We start from the raw sequence: 21,133 nt of genomic DNA on the forward strand, positions 1-21,133 counted from the left end.
AAACACACAGCAGAGATAAAGTTTTGACAGTGTGCTACATCCAGTACACACCGAACACTGTACATTAGTGGAAATTTGGTGGATATATATAGAGAGAGCTGCACAGACCTGGCAAGAACAGAATAATCTGATATACAACAGATGTGATACATAATATCATAAATACAAAGACCAGAGGAGCAGTTTGTCCTGATGGAGGAGAATCATTGTGCAGACTGATGGGAGGAATGACTTCCTGTAGCAGAGCTGAAGTCTCTTAAAGCGCTCTGTGAGTTGTTGTGCAGCATCAGTTTGTTCAGTTTGTTAGAGTCACATATTGATCAGCTGCAGCTGCAGTTCTGTTTTAAAAACTCTGTGAAAAGTCTAAACGTGAGGTTTAACCTGCTTCATGAAGATGGAGCAAAATATGTCAGGAGCAGCGACTGGGTGGAAGCCACCATACAGTGTGTGGTAACAACCAGTCTTTGAAGACATTGCAATCAAACACCTTAATACAGTCACATCTGGATTCAAAAATTCTCAGTTTCGCTCACTCACACATCCTCTCTCTCTCACTTAACTAAAGGCTGAACTTTGAGAGGTTACATAAGGCCATTTGTAAAGGCGCTGCAGCTCCTGAGCTGTCAGTCAAATGTTGTATCAGACAAAGTTTTCTAATCCACAGTTTGAACAGAAATATTCAAATTTATTCATAGTTTCATTCCAGTGTGGTTGTGTTTAATATGTGCTTATCTCATACTGAAAACTATTATGTATCTGTCAGTCCTACACTGACTGAAATGCTTTTACCACATGAAGAGCTTTGTTTCATTCTGGCATGAATACATTATGGGAATAAAATAATTTCCTGACATCTATCATTCAGGAGCACTAGAAAACAGGAGCTGGTCTGTAAAAATAGCATTGTTTTTCAGACAGGCTCTCAACATACCTGTTGTCTGATGGAGAACTAGTATAATTATTTGTGCTAAAGCTCTACATGGAGAATGTATCATCTGCAAGAGTAATTACATTTGCACATGGCTACAGAAAGGGGAGATGTATGGCTTTAATCATTTCATTCAGTTATCCTGCCAACTCCTGTGCTTTGTACAGTGATCGTCCATCTCAGCTACCTCCCTATCACTTCCACACAGTAAAAGAACAGAGCACTTCATTCCCTGAAAAGAAATTCCCACTGATCATAATCAAGTAGCGAAAACCTTTACAGACGTAATTTCAAGGAGACATGTTTGAAGGGGACGATCATGTTATGTGTCAGCTGGATGCAGGACTGGACTTTTTTTTTCATCTATGACTTCTTTTTCAGCTATGTCAGGGCCGTGCATCTGTTCACTTATTTTGGAGTTCTTCTTCCCTCTAGTGGCTTAATGAATGCTGTTTTAAGAGTTAATCCAAAATACCAAGACTTAATGTCCTGGATTGCATCACGGACCAAAAAGAGCACTGTTCTTCCTCAGCAGAACAGAAATTGTTTTTTGAAATTAATGTACAAGATCTACTTTGTGTGATTGTACTGCAGTTTCTTCTCAGTTGATTGCATCACTGTGTTGTCATTTTGTTCATTCTTCAGCAGAAACTGTGGAGGGTAGAGAGATAGCAACCTTATCTGTGAACCGCAAACACCAAAAGTATCACTGATGTGATAAACACAAACCATTAGGAATAATTTCAACCATCACACCTACACCCTGCTTTATATTCATATTGCTTTAGTAAACACAGAATTGAATGATTTCTTTATTGATTATGACTCATTGGTCTTAGGTTTGATTCCTACTTGCTGAACTTCAACAAGACTCGGAGTCGTCTCAAATCCTTTGAGAAAGTTATATAAAGAAACTGCACAATTTTGCCTCCTCCAGTAAGAAGCTTTCCAGACCCTGACTTAAGCTTAGCAGCATTTAAAGCCTGCTAAGATGGTAATTTGCAGCAGGTTTGTTGGGGGTTAGGGTTGATGACTTTCAGGTATAAGAGACTTAGAAGGTTAGTTACACTTTCAAAAAGAAAATCCACCCAACAACCTTTTACAGTGTTTTAGGAAAAGAAATTATTACCAGGAATTAAACTGTAGCACAATAAATGTTTGGCAAAACAAGTCTGCTGAAAATGTAACATTTTAACAACATGTTGCTCACAACACAGACTTGTCATTGTCTCTTATTAACATTCAGCAAGCAGCTCACTTTGTATCACTGCATTTACTTCATAAAATGGCCACAGTTATTGTAGGAGAAATATTTCAAATATTTTAGCAACAGACGTGTTGTGTTTTAATTGATTCATTTCTTTGAGATATGTGTCAGATGTTTACCTACAGTACTCAGAGACAGTCGAACACAAAAGTAACAGACAACAGAAAACACCTCTAAATCGTTTCTCTTGTGGTTAAGATGAAGGAGCAAAGTAAGGCAACAGTAGGGGGCTGATAATTAGCGTTAAAGCCAAGTAGTAAACACATAACAGCCAGCAGTCTGGCTCTATTTAAACTACACTCAGCATATCTTTAGCACATATTTCTATATTTGGAACAAACCATAGTGGGCTTTACTACAATAACCTCAGCTGAAGGGTACATTAATAACAGTTAAGTGGCTGGCTGGTTGTCACTGCTGCCATAACCAGAATAACAGGGGTCAGAGCAGGAGAAAAGACCTGGATTTAGCCTGCCCTGGGGTTAGGAGGTCAGCCTGCAACAAGCTTATGAAACATGCTTAGACTGAGGAAAGGTGCAGACCTGTATGTAAGCTGTATAAAACATGCTGCTAAGTCAGCAGGCTACACGAGGCAAGACCCACGCAAACAGAGTTTATTTCCCTGTAATCGTGAAATAAAACTTTATGTTAATGATAATTCATCATCATCTCCAGTATGTGTCTCTCAAACTGAAAGAGAAAACAATGGCTTCCTTGTACAACCAGTGTAGATGTTGAGGAAACAGAAAGCTTTTTATACACCCACTCTCAAAGAAAGCAGACCAGAATTCAGTGCACATACTAGACCTGTTTTGGTAGTTCATGTGTTTTTTCTGACTGAAACTTACTTCACTTTCATGCTTTTGTTCCTAATCCCACTGTCTCTCTCCACCTACATGTACTGTAAGACTACAACACTTTTACACAGCCTGTTGCAGCAGGAGCAGACGAGGCAGCTGGGAACAGTGAGTTTTCACAAGGACCTTTTTTTAATACAGAGGCTCTGTCTCCGTGTCTTTGTCGCTCTGTTTCTCTTCCAGCAGCCAAATCGGTTCCTGTCTCTCTGGCGATCAATCTTTGACAATGCCTACCAGTGTCGCCTGCGCTATCTCTATGCAGGAACCTGGATGGGTTGTCATGGAAACAGTCCACACCTGAGAGATGGGCGTGGCTTTGGCTATATGAGTCTGCCATGGCTTCCACAAACTTCACAAAACAACACACACACCTTAACTCTTCCAGTCTCCATGTTTTGTCCCGTTTTTTGTAAATCTGTTTTTCTTACAAACCTGAGTAAAGTTTGAGCTCTACCTTAAAAAAAAAAAGCCACAGTGTGTTTCTCAATCAAAGCTGATCCATCTCCCCAAGCCCAGTTTTCAGTGTATTCTCCAGCCTCAGATTTGGATGCAGCTGTGTGGCTGCTTTGCTGATGTATCAGTGGTGTTGTGATGTTGTTTTCCCGGTGCCGTTACCTTTGGCTGCTGGTCATCATCATGAGCAGCTCAGCACCTTGTGTAGTTATTTTGTGTCAGGCTTCTTTTTTGCATGTGTGCTTACTTAATGTCTTTATTAGTTATTTAGTTTTCTCTATGGGAGATAATTACAGTATCTTGACAGCAACTCCTGCCCCGTTATTGTGCACCTACAATACAGCCATGCTCCCTTTTCAAAGTTGGCAGAAAGGAAAGGAGGGAGAATTGCGTTCAACAAAGATCCCTGACAGGGAGGGTGACCCCACGTTGTGTACCTTCTGTCTGACCTGTCCTGGACTGCTTTTTAAAATATCCTCAGTCTCGAGGTCTTCATGAGTCCATGCTGCTGAAAACCCACAAAATCACAAACTGTTGCTTTGTCTCTGTCTGGAAAATCACATTTTGTTGTTGATCTGTTGTGTACTCCAACGGCAACATTAGTAGGTCTGTAAACCAGCCAGTCAGGTATGTGGGACTCTTCCGGCCTGAATCTTCATGACAGAGGGCAGGGCCCACTACCGGGAAGTACTGAATATTGTAAACAGGTGGGCGTGGTTGAGATCTAAGGGGGCTGGATCAAGACAAATCCAATTAATTCAATTATCAATATGTTGAATTCAAACACAGTTTGACCCAGCTCCACAGCGAGTGCTTACAGTCGCTCTGACACACAGAAATGTGTTTACTGCTTTAAAACAAAGAGTTTTAAAATACAATTAAAGAAATATATAGATCAGCTGATCTGTGCCACGTCATTATTAATAGCAGCTTGTATAATGAAGTAAACTGATGAGTCTAGTAAAAGTAATCTCTTGCTGCCTTTTGTTGGTTTTTTGAATTCCCTCGTGAGATGAATCTAAATCACTTCTCTGCTGAGAGAGCAGACGTCTCCAGCTTTCTCTAAATTGGTTGAGTAAAACATAATTTGCTGCTGAAGTACAGTCTCCAAACTTCTCCCAGAGTCCAGAGGGAGAAAATCTGAAGCAACACCATAGTTATTTTCTAGTCTGATTGAACATGCAATGGAGAGGTGTGTCTGGGTGTGTGTGTGTGTGTGTGTGTGTGTGATAGAGAGAGAGAGAGAGAGAGAGGCAGAGTTAAAATTATCCACCTAAAGCCAATCCTCCTCAAGCTGATCAGTGAGCTGAATGAGCTAACCAGGTTGGGGACTTCAAACTCACAGACAGGTAAGAAAACTTTTGTTTCCTTGTCACAGAAAAGTTATTTTCTTTAAATCAAACCAGTGGGACATGAAACCTTCTTCTGAGAGCCGCCACAAATCCTCTAATTTGAGCTATTTGTTCAAGTACTGCTGGAACCCAGAGACAGAGCTGAACTCCTCAGGTAGTTTGTGGACAGTGATGAAGACGATGTAAATAATGAAGCTGCAGACTCTGAATCATTGTTACTTACATTCAGTAGTTTTCTTTATATTTGTTGCTGTAAATATAACACGATTCATTTACTTATGTAATGCACAAAAGGATTTTCTCAATGACCAGCTACCATAATCTTACAGCTTATAGGCTATATGTATATACTGCATATATAGAACAGCACTGCAGCACTGACAGCACAGATTTAACCACAGGACAACCACATCGTCACAAATATTTACTGTATTGTAACTCTGAGTCTGCCAGTATTTTTATTATCCAATTAAAGGACCTGAGCAGAATCACATGAAGTGTTTTTTGTCATGTGGTGCTGAGCTCAGCTGAGTGAGTGTGTGGTTGATATGAGTTTGACTGACAGAACTTGAGTTGGTTTGTGTTGGGCTGACCGAGGTCTTGAAATAACAGGGCACTGCTGTGTGTGTTCATTATAATTCACCCATTTGATGTTATGACTCAAAATGAAAATTGTTGCTGTTGAAACAATTTGAAAGTTAGATACAAATTGAATTGTAGCAGCTTCAGTAAAATGCAGCACATACACAACAGGACTGCTTGTTTTCTACCCAGATGGGTGTTTTTTTTTCTTTTGTGTTGATATTTTATGGTTAAATTAACCCATTAGATTTTGTAATTTCAGTCCCACCCCCACGTCTCCGCCTCTGCATGTGCCACACCTTCAGCCTCGTCTAATATTCGGTGCTGTTTTGATGAGCTTTACATCACGTGCGGCTAAGATCTTGACGTGTTTGACACGTTGTCTGTAGCCTTGTCTGTTTGAACTATTAGAGCCCTCACATGCACATTAACACTCACTTTTACATTTATTTAAGTAAAGACCCTCAGATTTACTGTAGTGGCTGTAACTTCATTGGTAGTCCATTGTTGTGTTTTCATCCATTAGCATAGTTTTTATTCAGCGTGTCGAATTTGTCTTGAGTTGTTGATGTTGTATCTGTCCAGCAAAGAAAATATTATGTTTGTAAACTGCTATTTCAGTGGTCATTCATACAGACAGAGGGGAGTCTGTTGTTGCATTAGCTTTTGCATCTTTTCCAGTTCATTGTCGGTGTCTCCTTCTGAGCCTTTGGCCTGTTCAGAGCAGCACTGATGGGCTTGAGGCCACGTGCAGCACTGAGACCTTGGCTTGACTCCTCTTTATTGGCTGCAGCGAGGCCTGAGTCGGCTTACAGAGGCCAAACAAAATGTGAGGAGATCCATCACCCTTCAGATCAGAAATCCACCTCTTGACAAGCGTGACGTCTGCTCTCACTAAATAACTGACAGCCCAGCATTAAGATAAATGAAAGTCTCATTTGAAAGACTGAACTGTGACTTAACTCTCCTGTGGTCCTGGAAATCACATACATCTTAATACTTTCATTATTTCATGTGTCTTTCTTCACTTTTAGAGAAAAGTTAGAGAAGCATAAGTCATACATTTTGCATTCAGTTGTTTTTTAAGGATAAGTCTTTTCTCATTCTGGGTTTGTACAGGAAACCATTTCAGTTGTGGTCTTCATATTAGGCAGCTTTTATAACTGTAATTTGCAGGGCACTCTGGGAGAGTGCTTCACAGATAAAACTAAATCAAAATAAAATAGCACAGAATAGGTGTCAACTTCACATGAAGTACCTATTAAATTAAAGTTACAGAGTGCTTCACAGGATGATACAGTGGAGAGTACAAACCAGTCCCTCATTATGGCCCAGAATCAAAAAGAAAACAGCAGATCTCTCTGTTACCAAGCTGTTGATATGTTTGACTTGTAGGTTTGTTTTGGTCACAACTTAATGATTAAAGTTAAGTCTGTTACACCGGTCAGTCCAGACCTCTGGTAAGAAACCTGAGCTCCCTGCAGAGCACCACCTCCGCCAGCTCTTGTACTAAGCCAGTGTATTGTCACATTAGTTGGTTAGTCTTTTCACTCCTGACACTTGAGCCTGAGAGCTCTGCTCGGCATCATAAGTATTCCCAGCTGGCCTGGCGAGGGCGACCCCAGGAAGGGAGTTGTCTCTGTTTAAGTCAGGTGGTGTGTTGACCTGGGGGTGAGGGCAGGGCGTTGACCTCTGACTCACCCAAACAGGGGGAAGAAACTAGAACAGTTCATTCAAGGGCAACTTTTACTTTAGAGTCGCCATCGTGGGTGAGAAGTCATTATGAAAACAAACTTTTCCTCTGGCTCTTTTCAGTCTTTCTTGAAACATTAATCAACAGTATCTTAGAAAAACATCTTCAGAGTTTAAAAGCACTCTGCTCTCCTCATTAATCTCCCAGGATATTGCTTTGTGAATAGATACTTTCTTGTCTTGTAGTATTATTTGTGAAAGAGGAAGCAGCAGTGGTTAGAAAACGTGTGAAAAAATGTTATTTTCATTGAGTATTTCCTAAGGAAGTTAAATGTTGTTGTAAAAATCAGTTTATGTAGTTCTAATTCAACAAACATGTCTTCATTGCTGATTATTTCTCTGAACACTGTCTCATAAAAACCAAATATGAATTGTGGACATAAATTATTGGAACAGGCTCCCCCTTTGTGACAAACAGGGCATTTCAGTTTCTTTTGTTTATCTGATCAAATTGTTTTGGTAATGGCTATGTTTAGGTAAATGAAAACACCATGCACAGTAGAGGGTTCATGAATTTCATGGATGTATGGCCATTGTCTAGTGCATCTGTGCTCCAGTTTAAAGTCTAGTAAAGGACTGCATTTTTGTGAAGATTATAAAAGACTAAATTACTGACATCAAAATGTACTAAAATAAAAGCACAAGGGTGCAGAAAAGCCACTCAGCGGCTGCACAGTAGAAGCCTGTTGACCCCGACAGCTCTAAGCTGTAATTACATGGAGCTGTGTGAATGTGAGGCAGGACGGGGTTCATTAAGGGCCTCAGGAACTCGTCTTTTCAGTTGATTTTAATTGAACTGGTGCCTGTTTTTGCAGGAACAGGAAAACAGATCTTTGTTTTACATCCACAGTGTTATTGTGTGTGTGGGCATATTTGCACACAGTGTGTTTTTGCTTGTTTTTCCTCTTGTTGTCAGCGGCTCCTGGTCCCGTATCACATACAGATTATTTTAAAGATTTTAGTCGTGATATTTCCCTGAGATTTACCAACTTCTCACATTTTATCAGTGACTATGATTAGCAGTATGTTTTATTGGGGGATATTTATCAATAATATGATGATTATTGAGAAATTAGGTGAGAGCAGAAATATTATAACCACTGTGGAATTATCATGTTTGATGTAAGAATATGATTTAAACCAATGACACCAATGACCAAGACATTATCTGCACACCAGATTGATACGAACAGACTTTTTAAATGTGGCCATATTTCATCACCCTCCTAACTTTGATTGACTGCAGAGAACCTGGGAGTAATTACAGGCTTCAAGAGGACAAGGAAATTTTGAATGAGAAAATTTGGATGGGTCATTTTTCTACATGAGCAAAGGCCTGGCCAAAGATAATACATTATTTCCAATGCAGTGCGCATTAAAATGTCAAATTAACAAAGTAAGCTGGATAGATGGGGTGGCTTTGAGCCTCCTAAAACAGAAAAGTCACAATAAAAGTCTTAACAACAACTACAACAGCTACAAGACCTCACAACAAAAAGTTCTTATTTTTTATACTTTACTCTTGTTGCTACTGAAAGTTTTCACAATGCAAAGTTCTCACAACAAAAAGTCGAGACATTGAGCCCATTTATAAAATGAAATAACTAAAATATGAATGTAATTGTGGACATAACTGTGAGGAAAAGGTTTCAGACTTTATTATTCAGCTCCCAAAGAGCTTGTTTATAATGCAGAGCGGGTGGAGCTTTTTATCAGGACATACAGACAGATATAAAGACTTCTGAGAGTACATTAAAGACAGAGACCGACAGAGAGTTTTATTACTTTCATGTCTCAGACCTGCCCATTAATGCACTCTGATGCATTCCTTTTGCATAACACAGACTACTGAAAAGAAAGTTTTAATATTAATAAGAAAACATATTAGATAAAAAGCACACTTTCAGCAAAGTTTCTATGCTAATAGCAGCTACATACTGTGGTTGTTTCACTGTTTTTAATTACTGAATAAATTTAGCATAATTTGTCGTTTCATTTAGGACAGTTAATTATCTTACCTATGCCAGGCCACTGCTGAATAGGAGATATTTAATCTTAATGCAGCTTTTACTGGTTAAATACATGTACAGGTTAGGAGAGTGGTGCACTGGTTCACTTAGACAAATTAACTTCTCTGGAATTTCTCTTGATGAAAATTGAGTTTCTGTCAGTAAAACTCTTTTTTTCCTGTTTATCCATGTTTCTCATAATGTTAATACAGAATATCCCTTTTGTATTGTGTGTGTTTTTTTTTTTAAGTAAAGTAAATTTAAAGGTCATGTGTGCAATACCAGAGTGCAAGAGTGAGGTATTGCAATAGTTTGCTCATTAGAAGATCATATTTAATGAGTTTTTCTGAATGGAAAGTTTTGTATTGTTTCATTTTTTCATCTGGGGGGAGCTACTGTTTCCAAATAATTCCAAAATAATTCCCAATTTGTATTTATTTTTTGAATTTTAAAGGTCAGTTTAAAGTTCAAGCATTTTCTGATTAATGTAGTAAGGAATAAAACATGACGTTTTACTCGCGGAATTGATCCAAAATTGATTCTAAATGTATTCAACAAATAAGGCTTTGTCATTAGTGGCATGAGAATCAGAATTTTAAAGATGGGCTTTTTTTGTGCTGCTTTCTGGGAGTCAGAGTAATCTTCCCAAAAGTTTTGATGTGCACACTCTTTGTCTACTTCAGAGAGAGATTGTTCTCCCATCAAGTGTTGGATCGCTCCCACAGCCTGTCACCTAAGTGTGTGTAAATAACTTTTAGCTCTAACACAACTCACAACAGTCCTCAAAGTGTTGGGCCCGGTCACGTTCAGACAGACATGACTCATTTCCACAATGAGTTTACCCTCCAGGCAGAGCACCTGACAGAGACAGGGCGGGAGAGACGGTTGACTCGTGTGATGTGCTGCGTGAGGCAGGGAGGTGAGCTCAGGACCTTCACAGGAAGAGGAGGAGGAGCTTCTTTAAGCTGCAGGGAGGTCAAGGCCCCTGGGTGGGATGCACATCAGTTGAACCTGGATAACTGGTCCAACCAAGGGGCTGGAAAGGGCTTGAGAAGCTAAACATGTGCACATACTGTACGTACACTGTACATGCACACACTGCACATGCATAATCCATAAAGTTTATTGATATTTGCGGCATTTATAGTGTGTTTTAGAGCAATTATATCATGCATCATAGTAAGAATACATCCAATTGTAAGTGTTGATTGCAATTAAGAGTAAAAATCAACAGTATCAGCAGTATGAGAAATATGAGCTGTGTGAATCCATTGCACACTTTTTCATCTCCAAATGAGTCTCACCACAGGATCAAATCTTAAAACTGGAAAATCTCCAGTCCTAGGAAAAAACTTCATATTAAAAATGTGATTTTTGTTCATACTGGTTGTTGATGGCCTCATAATGATCACTGGCTGCATGTCACGCACATGTGGTTCTTCTGCAGTGACACGTGTGACAACAATGCCTTGACTTTGTGGGCGGGGGGACATGTTTCTCAGCGAGAACCAGGACCCTGCAGCCAAGCCCTCGTTAAATAGCATTAAATCCAACCAATCCTATTAGTCTGTCGCCCTTAGGAGAAGGAGGAGGAGGAGGAGGAGGAGGAGAGATGGGGAGACATGCTGTGTGGTCTGCTCTGGCTCCACTGAGGGAAACACGAGCAGATAAGATGTTCACATCCACCTGTACTGCACCTTCAAGGGCTGCCGGAAAGACGAAGAAAAAAAGTGAAATTATGATTTGAGAGAAATGTTTAAACAACACTTAATAAGATATTAAAGGAATGCCACTATTTTAATTTGTATATTATCATTTATATATCTTATAACTGTCACCCATATATGTTTTTTTATTGAACATACACATCTTATAAAATGATGCTAGCTATTCTAAGCTATTCCTAACTCTTCTTTGTTCTCGGGGGGAGGTTGAGGCTTATATACACAATATTTTGTGTGAAATTACTGTAGAACTGTGAAGGAGATTTAATTCAAAAGTAGGAAAGTTTGTAGTTGGATCAAAGTTCAGTGTAAAGTACAGGATGTGCAGCTGCTAACCATCTGTAAGGTTGCATTACATTTATACAGCAGTAGAGCTGCCTTCCTTTCAGTCAGGATCTTTTGCCTTAGTGATGCTGTACATGAAGTGATGCTCTTTGGGCTTGTGTGATGCCACGTGCCTCAGTGAAGTATCATGTCCTCTAAATCTCTACTAATGTTGTCTTTAAGTATCAGACAGCAGGGCTCACTGTCAGATTCAGGCCGTCATCTATAGGCTGCACACACAATTCTGAACACCTCATTAAGAGGTACTCAATGTTCTCACTTGGAAATAAAAAAAATTCTTATTGTTGGAGTGTGAACGGTTTAGAAATCAGTCACACTGTGGATCACCTGACACCAGGTTGTTTTTCTCACTTCGTTAAAATTTAGCATTTCTAAGAGGACGAGGTTTTCAGTTAAAGTTGAAATGTTCCATATTGATATACAGTCTTACATTTACATTTATTCATTTGGCAGACACTTTTATTCAAAGTGACGGACAAGTGAGGGACGACACTCAAGCTTCAGTACAGTAGGAGACCTTGGAAGCACTAAGAACTAAATCTGTTCAATTAGACAAAGTTGAAAGAGATCAGATAAAGAAGTGCACAGTAAGTGCTAGTTCAGCATGTTAGGGTGTTAGAGGTGTTAAAGTCTTCAACAGACAGAGCCTCTGATAGCATTTGGTAGTTCGTTCCACCATCAGAGAACCAAAGGTGAGAACAGTCTGGACTGAGACCTTCTTGTTTGAAGGGATGGCAATGTCAGATGTTGTTCCTCAGAGGAAACCAGATACTGTGTTCCTGACCCAGAGGTCACTCTGTGGGTGGCCAGTGAAGGTCACTGAGCAGTGGAGTGACATGTGCCCTTTTAGGTTGGAAACATGACACGCTGCCGCGTTCTGACGGGTGGATTGATGGAGAGGTTGATTTGACAAAGTCTTCATTTCTAAATGATGAAAGGTTTTCTTTGTCAGTGTCTCATAATAACCCATATTTGAATTCGCAAATTGATGCATTTGAGGCTCTGTGATTAAGGTCTGGTTGAATCGTCGACTAACACAGCACTGTCATTTTTCCCAGGAGGACGGTGTCACGGAAAGTGCAGTGTCTGAGACAGAAAGGTTTGTACTTAATGGGTGCTGTGGGTGTTTGAACTGGTGATAGGCTATGAAGATAAGAGGCTTAGAGAACGGTGTGCTGTGTGTTCTGAAACTTCTTGTTGGCCTTGGACCTTGCTCTCTGGCTGACCCATTAAGCATTTAGAAGACTCACCTTATGCTGTTGCACAGATGGAAATTTTTGGGACTTTTTTAACTGTTTCCTTTATAACATTAAAAGAAATCCTTTTGTCTAAATCTGCTCGCTTTAATCATATACAAATGTTGTTTACCATTGCTCCAACATTTGTTTGTTTCCTCATCTTAAATATTCTAAAATCTAAACATTGCTCCTCTCACAACATCCATGCAAAAACTTGATGTTCTTGAACACTAACAAGCGAATAGTGAACAGATAATGGACTGTCTGTGTCTACTGTTTCCACTGACATGTTCATATATGTGTTTATACCTGTATATAGTAAGGACACCTTCACAAATTAGCCTGTATGAGGACATTTTCTATTGCATACAGAGCCAGTTAGGAGCCCTGCTTCCCAGCAAACATTTGACAGATGGGGATGTGAAAGTGGGCAAAGTTAAACCCAAATGAGACCAACATGTGCACAGTACATATACAGCACATATATTCATATAATATAAGATATTCATGGGAACTGTTTAGAACCTACCTAGTTCCTGTTATAATTAAACAACACGGCTATGTGCGACTAGGGACATTTAGTCTTGGTTCACAGTTCTTCATCAAAATGTCAGGATCACTCCCCTCTGATTCTGTCTTCCCTCACTGTGCTGCTGTAAATAGCCAATCGACATGCTGGCTGAGGGTGGAGGAGCTCTGACACTGATTCATGAGGCTCTGGTGTGAGTGACTGAGCTCCACACGCCCACCCACGTTTAAAATGAATACCAGCTTTCACTCTGTGAATTGCTGGGCTGTGATTTTGGGGGCAGATTAATTGGCTGTAATCTGATTACTCTGGCCTGCTGTAGCCTTGATGACACCCCATTGGCCTCCCCCACCTTCCTCCCCTCAGTGCTGTCTACCTGCCCGCTGGCGTCACTCAACTTATACAGTAGTCTGCTGCCTCAGTGCAGACAGGAAATGCTGACAGGCTGAAGAGGTGATTTGATAATTGGAGTTGAACTGTTTACGATGCAGATCTCATGTATTCTCTCCCTGTTATCTGTGTACATTATACAACGACTGTATGCTTACATCTATCTGTACAGACATATGTTATCTCTTCATTTAATTGTGACCCAGATTCCCTTCTTCTAAATCTCATTCTGTCCTCCTCAAGTCTCACTTCTTTAATGCAAAGCAGCCATATCTTGAACACTGGGATTTTGTCATGTTTTTCATGTTTTTCTATCAATTCTCAGCTGTTTTTTTTTTTTCCTTTCCATGTCCTATAGGGAAGATCAGTCTGGGATCTGATGGGTAGGTAGAAGCCAGAGTTGAAGGGATTATTCTTGGCTGCCGAACACAGGAGATCCTTGGAGCTGCAAGAGATCACCTGGCTGGCAGTGGGCCAAAACCTTTGCCCCGACACAACGGATCATCAGCCCAGCTATCACGGCTTGTTAACTTTCCATGGAGCCAAGAAACCTTCCGTGATACCACAGGGACGTCTTGAAGGCGAACAGCTAAAGAGTTTGGCAGCACCCTTTGTTGCTCTTGGAATACTGCCTTGGAATTTTTGATTCTTGTCCACTAAAAGGAATTTATGTTGCCGGGGAGGAGATTGTATCTACAGTTTTATTGTTGACATGGTTTTTCCCAACACCAATGACCTCCATTCATGGTGTACGTCACAGCAACACTAAGGCCTGGGAGGACTGTCGTTTGTCAAGAAATAACTTGGACTCCAATCAAATATGGCCAGGGACATCAGTCCTCTGAGTCTCATGCCTTTGTCTGTGAGGCACCGACAATGGGTTGGAGCCTCTCTGAAGTTTGTCCACCCTTTTTTCCCCTTACGTTCTCTAATTTTCTACTACTTCCTGTCTTGTGCAGCAGCAGCAGGCAGTTTGCCTGGCATAGAGTATAACTATGGCAGTAGCCCTAAATTTGTTTGTACCCCAATTCCTCCAGAAGCCCACCCCAGCTGCTATTCCCCGCCCAATGTGCCCCATGGACCTGGTAGTAATAGCCACAGTAATGATCACAACTGGCGAGGCATGATGTCAGACGAGGCCAAAGCCACCATCTTACATCTGCGAGAAAGCCTTGTGAGGCAGAAGGAGACCATCCTGGACCAGCGGGAGACGATCAGAGAGCTGACGGCCAAGCTCACCTTGTGTGAGGGTTTTGGGGGTCACCATAGTATCGGTCATCATGACAACCACCACGGCACTCACCATGACAATCATCATGACACCCATCACGACAATCATCATGACAATCATCACGATAACCATCACGACGACCACCACGACGACCATCACGACGACCACCACGGGCATCACGGCAGCCACCACGTATCGTCACACCACGGCCCTTCAGCGTATCACAGCAATGATCACCACTACTCCCACGGCAGCCACAGATCAGACCTCCACCACAGGAAGGGCTCGTCATACAGCAAACACAGCTCCTTCTCTCCTGAGCAGACAGGAAAAACCCTGCAGACACTGAAGGAGAGGCTGGAGAGTTTGCAGGTGAGCACAGAAATCTGCAATGCACACTTAGAGAAATGGCATTTTTGAATCACCGTTGGGATGTCATGATACGGCTGAGCATGCTGAAGTTCAGTGATCCAAACTGTCTCTTATAGAGGCTGTTTCTATTTTAAAAAAATGTAAATCTAAATCTGAATTAGCTGCCACCATGTCTCCTGCCAAAATACTGCAAGCATGTGTTTCATGAAGACAACCGTGATCTATTGGTTACTACTTTTGTTTATTTAATATGTATTAATGATACATATTTTCAGTATTAAATATTTCGATTTTTTAAAACTGATTTTACCTTTACTACTATCTATAGTTTTAAATAAAAACACAATGTTTTTGAGAAAGATTCAAAAGTCTTGCAGGCATATCCACAAACAACCAGCAACTGTCTGACACACCATCCACAAAGCTAATATCACAGCTGTTTGTCTCCGAGCCATTGGACATTAATGTCCTGTCAGAGTTGTTCCAGCTCTCGATCTCTCCCGTGGATATCAGTGGCTGAGGCTAAGCTCAAACCGGAAGCTGCTCTAAATTGATTAGCCCTCACCCTTCACCTCACATAATCCCAGAGTCCAACCACGACATTATGGAGGGAGATGAGTGCAGCTTAGAGGAGGACAGGGGTGTGGGAGAGGAGGTCGGAACCAGCCAGTCAGATCACCAGATCAAACTGGTGTTGTATGAGCATTAATGTTAAATAATGATTATTCAACCTGGTTAATCCCATGGAGATTAAGAGTTTTCCCCTGGTTAAACCAGGTCAAGACAGTGGCATCATTCAGTATTGGAATATAGACAGTGAGACAAAGAGAAAAGTCTTTGTTTAGAGTATGTTAAAGGGAAATAATCTTTCCTATCAGCTCTATCATGTCATTGTAATGTGTTAACTGTATGTGTATATGCTGGTTTAAGTTCAGCATGCATTTGTATTTGGTCTGTTACTTGCAAGTGTAATCATCTGACCATGGCAGTTCAACTGGATTTTGCCTCGAAAATGTCACATTTCAGTTGCTATAAACCTCGTCCAGGATTTGAATGTAGCTGTAGTCTTTACTAGTCTTAACTTTAATGTCACAACAAAAAGCTTCAAACTTATTTTGATCATTATAGTAGTTATTGTAATCTTGTAGGCATAGATTTGGTCATTTGTTCGTCAAAAAGTTTAAGTTAAAACTGGGCTGAAATTATTTAAGGGCGTTTCAATGGCACATATATAAATATATTTGAAAAGGAATTAGGTCCTAACACTTCAATGAAGTCTAGTCATAGAGATACTGTTGAAATAAGAGTTAAAATTTACACCTGTGGTTCTTCCTTTTCCCTTGTAAAACATAATTGTACTTTAGTTTGACCCTATAAAACACCAAACCTGAGCTCACTGGCAACTTTTATAGATGTTGTTGTTTCTCTCTCAGAATCTAAACTGTTCTCCAGCACCTAAAAAAGCCAATACATGTGGCTCTGCTGTCTCACCTGTGTTACAACATTTTCATGATGCTGGTGTCACATTGCGAGACTAAAACCCTGCCGCCCTCTGGCCTGTGAACACTTCATTATCAGTGCAGGTGAAAGTGTTGAGTGTCAGAAATCCCCTTCAATCTTCCTTGAAGGTGTGAGACAAAACAGAAGTGGATCCAGGATTTAGCCTCCATCACTGCATCATCAAACAGGATGTCTATGCCACCAGCCTCTGGCCACGCACCGAAGGGTGCTAGCTAGCCTCACCTTCAATTAGCTTCATCCTCCCTGACGCGGCTATTAATCACGGCGTGTGCTGGCAGGGAACAAAGCCGGATCTGCTGGTGAGGAAAACGAGGATGAACAACGGAGAGGATTGAGGAGGGCTTGAAGGGGGGAGGCGGTGGACTCTTCCCCCACAAATTTGAATGTCAAGCCACAGTTCTTTATTCACCGTATATAACTAAACTTCTGACTCTTAACTTCTAAAACAGTTTACAGGGAAGGAAGCACTGCATAGCCCCGGCTGATCTGACAGGTGCTCTTTAGTGAAGTAGGTAGAAGAAAAGAGAAAAGAGCAGAATCCCACATGTAGGCAACCATGGAGAAACTTCTTAACTTCATAGAACTAACTTCTAAACTTAGATTACACGAAAATAAACTTAGTAAATAATACATAGATTTAGGCTTTTTTAAGTATGTGAAAAATGTATGCCACTGAAATAAGTAGTGACTAATAAAAACATGTAACCCAAACAAGCCACAAGACCGATTTCTTACCCTCTAAAACTGTTATTTATTTTATTATGTTTAAGTTTACTCAGTCCCATCGAGCAGAGTCTCTGAGAAATTATTTTGACATCTGTGTCTACAGGCAAGAAACTCCTCCAGCTCCTACTCCAGCTCCCTGAGAGAACTCCTCCAGCGGAAGATCAACGCCCTGGAGGAGCAGCTGCACAGCTACCACAGAGATCACCATGACTACGGTCACCATAACGACCACCACGGTGATCACCACGATGACCATCATGACAGCCACCGCGGCAGCAGCCACTACGATGACCACCATGACAACCATCATGATGATCACCATGGCCACAGCTATCATGACAACCACCATGATGACCACCATGATGACCACCACGGTAACGGTCACTATGACAACCACTATGACAGCCATCACAACAACCACCACAGTAGCCACCGGTACAACCATCACAGCAATCACTACAATCGCCATCATGATCGCCACTATGACCACCATTATGACTGGCATCATGGCCGGCATCAAGGTCCCTATGACAGCTACCACAGCAACCACCACGATGACCACCACGATGACCACCATGACGACGGCCACCATGATTTTCACCATGAACTTGACCACCACGATGGCCACCATGATGACCACCACGACAAACACCACAGCAACGACCACCATGACAGCCACCACGACAATGATCATCACCCACGACGACTGCCTTTCAGCAGCAAAGACACAAGTCTTCGTGGTGCTGGACACAGCAAGCTGGAAACAGTGCTCAGCCAACTGCACCACAGCAACAATGATGGTACAAATACACACCCACACATAGCCACTGCACAGTTTGTGCCACTCATAAATCAAGCCCAAAGGTCATAAAATGTCCATTGCACTACCTTTACCACATGGTTATTATTTTAACCATCAGATGGATGAGCTGTATTTAAACTCTGCGCTCTCTGTCTCACCAGGAGACCACAAGAAGCTGAAGAGTCCAAGCGCTTTCCTGCTCGACTTCCCCATGAGGACCAACTACATGTACGCCAGGATGAAGCGGTCCGTGGTCAATGAGATCTTCGCCCTGACCATCTGCCTGTGGCTGAAGGCAGGGGCAGGTCCTGGCCTCGGCACTCCCTTCTCCTACGCTGTACCAGGGCAAGCCAATGAGCTGGTGCTCATCGAATGGGGCAGCAACCCCATGGAGCTGCTAATCAATGACAAGGTAAAAGTGGTGCAATGTTGTCATGTACAGAAACACCACAACATGTGACCCAAACCAATCTGTCACCATATCATGCCACAGCACTTTGTGGCCTAAAAATTCAGTCAGGACCCCCACTGATTCTGGCAAAGGAAACACCAGTGTTTTCTGTTTATTAAAGGATTAATGAAGTTTTCATTTTCCACTCATAATTGTTGCTTATCCCAGCTTTGTGAGACCAGTGTCCTCAGGTAACGCTGCAGTTCATGCACATCCCACAGCCCAAAGTGTTACTAATCTTGCACACAGTGAGGTGGGGTATTCACAGTTCAGACTGACAGAACAGCCTCACCTCACCAGTGGAGGTCAGAGCTACAAGAAGAGGACAGTGACCTCAGCCTCAGGAGCACAGTATTTACACAGACGGTTCTCAGCCACTGGTCAGTCAGTTGAACTTGTCAGGCAGTGGCCTGCACAGACTGAAGGATGGATTTGTTGTGTTGAAGTGTTGAAAAACTCTGACTCAGAGCATTTTGTGGAATTAAATCCATCTTGCAGTGTATATCTCTGTTTGAGTGACACTTTTTAATTTAACAAGACATTAACCTGTACACAGACTGCTGACACACAAATGATTCAATTATTCTATTAGCTTCCTAAACCTAATTTCATTCTCAGAAACGCTGATACCTTTTTCCCCTAAACGGAAGACAGATGCTTTTCCCTTCCTTGCTCCTGTACTCGGTGCGGTGAGCTCAACAAACAAGTCAACAAAGCAATTAATCTGATTATTGTAATTGATTGGCCTAATTGTCTGTAGGAGTGACATTATCAGGGGCATAAACTGTCATGTTTGTTTTCTTCTAGTCACACACGTGGTAGTTAACAAACTGATCAATGGCACAGTTAAATGATCTTCAGAGTGCAGATTAATTTCAGTCTTTCTAATTATTTTCCTGGAGTATCTTGGGATGAACAGAGGTGGGGCATGTTCATGTAGAGCTGTCTAAGGCTATCATCTAGGGGCGGTTTGTCATGGAAATTTGCTTCCGTAATGAAGGGTAAAGAAGCCTAGTTTCTGTGTGGGTGTCCATGTACTATGATTAAAAGTAGGGAATTAAAGATCAGAGTGGAGGAGTCTGCACTTTTGTTGCCACTCCTACAACATGATGACATGTCCTAAACTGTAAGGTCAGGCCTCAGTTATCTCCTTAAGACTAATGCACATTTATTTCAGTGTGTTGTAATTTATTACCCAAATACACTGCGTCTAAAAAGTTGTACATCAAAGAGAGATACACACCATTTGACAGATTTGTCGAAAAGATGAACTTAGTTAAGGCTTTGTACATTTTTTTTCTTTTGTGATTAAAATCCACAATTTAATACAGATAAAATGAAGTGTGGTGCAAAATTAATAATGAAATCATTAATACTGGTATGATCAAATGGAGCTGAAGGATTGAGGATTAATGAGAAAATTGTTGTGCAACACATATGTGCATTTTTATTCTCTGAAATTCTGCTTTTAGTGAAAGAAATGACTCTAGTGTAACTACTTGTATCTCACAGATATAAACCTAATATGAAGAGGCAAGCAGATACTATCGTCATGTCTCCCTGTCAAAGCATTTCTCTCTTTCCACCTTTGTGTTTAGGCAGTGACGTTGCCCATAACCATGACAGACGGGAAGTGGCATCACATGTGTGTGACGTGGTCGACACGTGATGGTGTCTGGGAGGCCTACCAGGATGGGCTGAAGAAAGGCTCAGGACAAAACCTGTCAGCCTGGCACTCCATCAAAGCAGGGGGGATCTTCATCCTGGGGCAGGAGCAGGTAGGAGGAACAGTATGGTATCTGACCAACACTGTAAACAGGTAGAGTCAAAGGGTAAAATATGGAATATCTACTGTGTTTTTACTGTTCAGCTGCCAGCTCTGGTTGAGTCTGGAAACCTAGGTTTCCTTTTGACATGCTTTTCTTGCATACAGTGGCTTTATATTCATTCAAAGTCACCTTTTAGTCCCTTATCCATCCGTTAAGATCTAGTCCATCGCACATCTTTTTAAATCTTTTTAAGCAAAAACTCTTCCTTCCCCCAGGACACGATGGGAGGCCGCTTCGACGTCACTCAGTCCTTCATGGGAGAGCTGTCAGATCTTCAGTTCTGGTCCAGAGTCCTGACACCAAACGAGATCTCCAGCCAGGCGACCTGCAGCAGCCACCTCACTGGTGACGTCATTTCCTGGTCAGAGGAGTTGGTGGAGCTCCACGGTGGGCTCACTGAGATCCCCTTTGAGCCCTGCCACTAAAGGCTGGCACCGGACCCTCACGCACAGAGCTGTAGGATCATCCTCCCTGTGTAACTGATTACATGCCTGTGTAAGAAATGGCTGCAGAGTGGAAAAATATCATTTCGTTTTGGATCAAAGATGAGGGAATAATTTATTTCATTGCTCATTCTGGTTTTTCATCATATTGGTCTACAGAACTTACAGAACTACTAACACAAGGTCAGCCATGGGCAACAGGCAGAGCGAGGATTTATTTTGCTTTTTCTATATTTTTTTTTTTTGCCATTCCTGTCCAATCTTTCTGCCTTCTCCACCCACACCCACGCTCCCTCGCTCTTACACTCTCAGCAGGATGACTTTGAAGGCTC

The 21,133-nt window shown here is 41.5% G+C and overlaps 1 protein-coding gene across 1 annotated transcript in view; it reads left to right on the forward strand.

Annotated features, from left to right (window-relative positions):
- The window catches only part of LOC108886965 (probable serine/threonine-protein kinase DDB_G0282963), a 34,184-nt gene extending 13,051 nt beyond the window's left edge, over window positions 1-21,133 (forward strand). The window contains exons 2-6 of the mRNA XM_018682125.2: window positions 13,785-15,029; window positions 17,380-18,076; window positions 18,240-18,490; window positions 20,128-20,307; window positions 20,574-21,133. Of these exons, the coding sequence (XP_018537641.1) occupies window positions 14,247-15,029; window positions 17,380-18,076; window positions 18,240-18,490; window positions 20,128-20,307; window positions 20,574-20,783 (2,121 nt within the window). The 5' untranslated portion in view covers window positions 13,785-14,246 and the 3' untranslated portion in view covers window positions 20,784-21,133. The remainder of the gene's footprint in view (window positions 1-13,784; window positions 15,030-17,379; window positions 18,077-18,239; window positions 18,491-20,127; window positions 20,308-20,573) is intronic.

This window comes from Lates calcarifer, linkage group LG3 (assembly GCF_001640805.2).
Source record: "Lates calcarifer isolate ASB-BC8 linkage group LG3, TLL_Latcal_v3, whole genome shotgun sequence".
In the NCBI taxonomy this organism is placed as follows: domain Eukaryota; kingdom Metazoa; phylum Chordata; class Actinopteri; family Centropomidae; genus Lates; species Lates calcarifer.